This window comes from Pagrus major, chromosome 21 (assembly GCF_040436345.1).
Source record: "Pagrus major chromosome 21, Pma_NU_1.0".
Lineage (NCBI taxonomy): Eukaryota > Metazoa > Chordata > Actinopteri > Spariformes > Sparidae > Pagrus > Pagrus major.
The window spans coordinates 6,011,273-6,016,606 of NC_133235.1; the positions used below are offsets into that span (position 1 = coordinate 6,011,273).

General features: G+C 39.1%; 2 protein-coding genes across 2 annotated transcripts; both read left to right on the forward strand.

Annotated features, from left to right (window-relative positions):
• Positions 1-276: 276 nt before the first annotated feature.
• Positions 277-1,983, forward strand: LOC141016486 (myosin-7). The gene is made up of 8 exons (XM_073490872.1): positions 277-410; positions 709-817; positions 950-1,042; positions 1,127-1,190; positions 1,278-1,376; positions 1,491-1,594; positions 1,675-1,813; positions 1,973-1,983. The coding sequence occupies exons 1-8, from the start codon at positions 277-279 to the stop codon at positions 1,981-1,983; spliced, it is 753 nt and encodes a 250-aa protein (XP_073346973.1).
• An 86-nt stretch (positions 1,984-2,069) lies between these two features.
• LOC141016487 (myosin heavy chain, skeletal muscle-like) lies at positions 2,070-4,998 on the forward strand. Its single transcript, XM_073490873.1, is given in 8 exon segments — positions 2,070-2,147; positions 2,238-2,435; positions 2,527-2,823; positions 2,996-3,100; positions 3,184-3,279; positions 3,796-3,825; positions 3,827-3,931; positions 4,936-4,998. Coding segments are annotated over 8 exon segments (972 nt in total).
• The last annotated feature ends 336 nt before the right edge of the window (positions 4,999-5,334 follow it).

Sequence of the window (5,334 nt, forward strand, 5' to 3'; positions counted from 1 at the left end):
ATGGCTGAAGGGTCTGCCCCCCATTCTACTTTTGGAGACTCTAGGAACCACAAGTAACCCTGCATCCTGCGAGTGCAGCATTCTAGTGGGGTAATAGGGTACTATTAGGTCTTTAAGATATGTTGGTGTAAGGTCATTAAGGACTTTGTATGTGAGGAGGACTTTGTCTTGTGTGTGTTTTGCTTCAATCCTAATTGAATGATCAGTGGGTCAAATGTATGCGTGCAAAGACAGCTACGGGCTATAAAAGATGTTCTATTCTTAAAAGGTTAAGAAATGGGTGATGCCATCATGGCAGAGTTTGGGCCCGCTGCTCCTTATCTTAGGAAGTCAGATAAGGAGCGTTTAGAAGCACAAACTTGTACATTTGACATGAAGAAGGAGTGCTGCCAGTCTACAACCAGGAAGTGGTTGTTGCCTATAGAGGAAAGAAGAGGAGTGAAGCTCCTCCTCATATCTTCTCCATCTCTGACAATGCCTACCAATACATGCTGTCAGGTAAATAATCTATTTCAGCCTTCATCTTGTTTAAATATTCAATTCTGATATCATTCCATTTGTTTTACTGATAATTTAAAAAATCACTCTCGCTGACAGATAGAGAAAACCAGTCAATCCTTATCACGTAAGTCACAGCCAACAAAAACTTCTTCAGTATCCAGGGGTTATAGGTCTTGGCCTAAATATCTATGTCTTTCTTCTGCTCAGTGGAGAATCCGGTGCTGGAAAGACTGTCAACACCAAGCGTGTCATTCAGTACTTTGCCAGTATCGCAGCTGCCCCAACCGGAAAGAAAGATCCAGCTGCTGAGAAGAAGGTCTGTATTACAGAATATATTTCTGAATATTTTACAAAGCGCAATTACACTGCTTTACTTCTTCACTACGCAGTTTTAATCTTATATACTTGGCACTGAACCTGCAGTTGTGTCTGTATTTAACAAAATCAGGGTACCCTGGAGGATCAAATCATTCAGGCTAACCCTGCTCTGGAGGCCTTTGGCAATGCCAAGACCATCAGGAATGACAACTCCTCCAGATTTGTGAGTGTCTGTGGAATTGCAAATGGTAATTTCTAAAGTGAAGTGAATCAACTGAACTAACATGAGCAGCTCTCTTCCTCTTAGGGTAAATTTATCCGCATTCATTTTGATAACCGAGGAAAGCTGGCCTCTGCTGATATTGAAACTTGTAAGTAACAAGGTTTATGTAACACATTTAAAGGTATCACCTGTCAACTTATCAGTTTACCACTATAACAACCTTTTTCTCTTACAGACCTTTTGGAAAAGTCTCGTGTGACTTACCAGCTCAAAGCTGAGAGGGACTACCACATTTTTTACCAGATCTTGTCTCAGCAAAAGCCTGAGCTTCTGGGTATATATCTGACATAAATGCTTTATTTCTCAAGAGCCATCAACACTGAGAGTTATTACTGTATTTGAACACAGTGGGTTATTTTGTAACACATTTTTTTCATTCTCTCCTTAGAAATGTTGCTTATCACCAACAACCCCTATGACTACGGCTTCATCTCCCAAGGACAGACAACAGTAGCCTCCATCAATGATTCTGAAGAGCTGATGGCCACTGATGTGAGCTGAATCTTAAAATCCCAGTCAGTATAAATCAATTTTCATAATACCAAAAATGCATTTTGAGCTTTTTTTCCCAGGATGCCTTTGATGTTCTTGGCTTCACTCAAGAGGAGAAGAATAGCATTTACAAGCTGACTGGTGCCATCATGCATCATGGTAACATGAAGTTTAAGCAGAAGCAGCGAGAGGAGCAAGCAAAGGCAGATGGCACTGAAGGTGAGAGATGGTTTTTGATTACAAAAATCAAAAATGAAAAACTTCACCAATGAAAAACTGCAACAGTTTTTCAACCACCACCTGTTTGTGCTGGAGCAGGAAGAGTACAAGAAAGAGGGCATTGAATGGATTTTTATAGATTTTGGTATGGACTTGCAGGCCTGTATTGACCTGATTGAAAAGATAAAGTACTTAAAACTACTGTATCACTGTCATTTAAGTATGTTACTGCATTGTTCATTTCATTTTTATGGAGATGGAGATCCAGCTCAGCCAGGCCAACAGGCAGGCAGCTGAGGCCCAGAAACAACTTAAATCTGTTAATGCATATCTGGTATGTATTTCATTCAAAAAGATACCTTGAACATATTAGGTTATCAGTTGGTTTAACGTGGTTTAAAATGAATGTCACACTCTTCTTCAGGATGCTCAGCTCCAGCTTGATGACTCTCTGTGAGCCAATGATGATATGAACATTGCCATTGTTGAAAGGCGCAACAACCTGCTTCAGGCTGAAGTGGAGGAGCTCAGGACAGCTCTGGAGCAAACTGAGAGAAGTCGCAAACTTGCTGAGCAAGAGCTGCTGGATGTTAGTGAGAGGGTGCAGCTACTGCACTCACAGGTAAGACGCAGTAATTATCGATAAATTCTGGCATGTTTGTTTTAGATTAACTTTTTTTTACAATTACAGTTCTCTATTTATGTCAAACTAGAATACTAGCTTGTTAAACCAAAAGAAGAAGCTGGAGGCTGATGCATCCCAGCTTCAGACTGAAGTGGAGGAAGCAGTGCAGGAATGCAGAAATGCTGAGGAAAAGGCCAAGAAGGCCATTACTGATGCTGCCATGATGGCAGAGGAGCTGAAGAAAGAGCAGGACACCAGCGCTCACCTGGAGCGTATGAAGAAGAACATGGAGCAAACCATCAAAGACCTGCAGCACCGCCTGGATGAAGCTGAACAGATTGCCATGAAGGGAGGCAAGAAGCAGGTGCAGAAGCTCGAGGCCAGGGTGAGTGCAAATAATTTGAGAAATCAAATGAACAGTCTAATGAAATCACTCACGATCAAAAGCTGACGTTATATTAAAAATCTAAGACCTGTAAAGGTTGCTTATAACATAAAGGCTTAACAAAATATTAAACATAAAAAAAATATCTATATTTACATCATTCTCTCAACAGATCAGAGAACTGGAAAGTGAAGTAGAAGCTGAACAAAGAAGGTCCAGCGAGTCCATCAAGGGAATACGGAAATATGAAAGACAAATCAAAGAGCTGACCTATCAGGCAAATTTCAATTAATTTACAAAATTGTGGGACACAGTGTAATTTTTACTCAAAATTACAATAATCCTGTTCTTTGTTTTCAGACGGAGGAGGATCGTAAAAATCTTGCCCGTCTGCAAGATCTGGCAGGCAAACTGCAGCTAAAGGTCAAATCCTACAAGAAAGCTGTAGAAGAGGCAGTAAGTACTTTTCAGAAACTAATATTACAACAACGTATAAAACCTGTCCAAGACCGCAGCAAGTGTGTGCACATTCAATAACATGGCTCTTCTCAACGCAGTAAAAGCTATGCAGCAGAGCTGGGAAATATAGGCAAAAGTAACATCATGCCTTAATGACATAATGACAACCTGGATGACTGAGAACCTTCATCAACATCTTAATGACATTACTTTACAACCAGACTTTTCTTCAGCAGAACAATTTAGAGTCGACCAACCAGCCATTGAGAAATTGTATTTGATTTGCAGCCCAGTGGTGGTATTGAATCAAAAAAAAAACATTATTGAACTATTTTACACCAAAATGTAAAATGTCAGATTAAATGTAATTGAAAAATATATTACAAGTCCTGTCAGCTGGCTCCATGCTTGAATGAATGAATGCATGAATATATGTTTCATTACATAAGCTGCCATATAAATACAAAAATACAAGTCAGGCACCGATGAGGATATTGTGTTTCTGTTCCACAGGAAGAACAGGCCAACAGTAATCTTACCAAGTTTCCTTAAGCTTCAACATGAGCTTGATGAGGCTGAAGAGAGAGCTGACATCACTGAATCTCGGGTCAACAAGTTATTAGCCAAGAGTCGTGATGTGGGGTCAAAGGTCATTTATATATTTTTTTTCCTTTTTTTGTGTAGGGCACACTACATGCACCTGTTTTTAGGCAATTTGTATTATAGTAAATATAGCATAATGCTGCTGCAACGCAGATGATGTTTCACAATTAAAATATTTAACATTTAACAAAAAATACAGTATATAATGCTCTTTTCTCTTGTCTGATCAGAAGAATACAATTACAGAGAAAACACTAAAGAACTGTTTATGAGCATGTTGTATATTGCAACCAGAACCCATTAATGCCACTACTTAGTGCACAGAACTTTTATAACTAATATGTAGGACAGTAAATCTACAGAATATTAAGGTTTTGATCAAAAATGATAATGCATTTAAAAATTAATATTTTAACGAACAATGAAAGCTGTTTGATTACCTGCTTTTCTCATTTCAGAAAGGACACAATGCGGAGTGAAGCTCAAGGAAGGAATTTCTGTTTGTCTGAGCCACTTGAATAGTGTCTCCCTAAGCATGTCAGTTCAGTAGAATAAAATTAATCTGCATCTCAAACTGTGTCTTGGTGTTCCTTTGTCACATCCCCATATATTAGTAAAAATGGAATAAAATCTCAGGATACTGATGACACTTACGTTAATCATTACTATTTCATAATTAAAATGCATTTTCCAATTCAAATTGTAGGTTTAATACCACAATTATAACCTGTAGATAAAACATAAGAATGTAGCTACGTATACCTGTACATATCATCGCATCATCGCACATTTCAAGCACTTTTTAAGACAAACTGGATTTTTGCGGAGAGGTCAGTTTGATAATGATTGCCACACCCAACATTCCATATAATTGCCAATACATTATTTTGCTAAATTAATTAAAATATAATATAATTCAAACCCTACCTTTTTGCCCTGTAATGCGCAATGTTCAGTCCTCATCAACAGAGCCTAGCCTAATACGAGTCTTCCAGTTCTCAGGGCAAACACACTAACCACTAACTTCACTGTCTGAATGGAGTCCAGGAGAAAGGGCAAGACAAGAGAAGGACACATGGAGGAGGGTCTAATACTCAACACCTCCTCAAGTGACACTCAGAAAATAACAAGCATTCTATCAATAGCAGCCTCAACTCAAACTCCTGTTGGATCAGATTTCAAACTTAAGAGACACAAGGTGCTTCACACGTTCCCTTGTGTGTACACATGATTGCAGAAGTCAGAGGTACAAAGACTGTGGACAGCTGGGAATGGGACCTTTGATGGAGGAATAACTGCTTCTCTAATGCCAGGAATAGATTAGAGCTAAGTAAGGGAGTTCAGAATTCTGGTATGAAGGAAAACACCTTGCCGACATTATGTAGGTTCACTGTATAGAGGACAAACTGTTACCCAGGCTAAACAAGGTTCGCTGATAAGGTAGTGGTA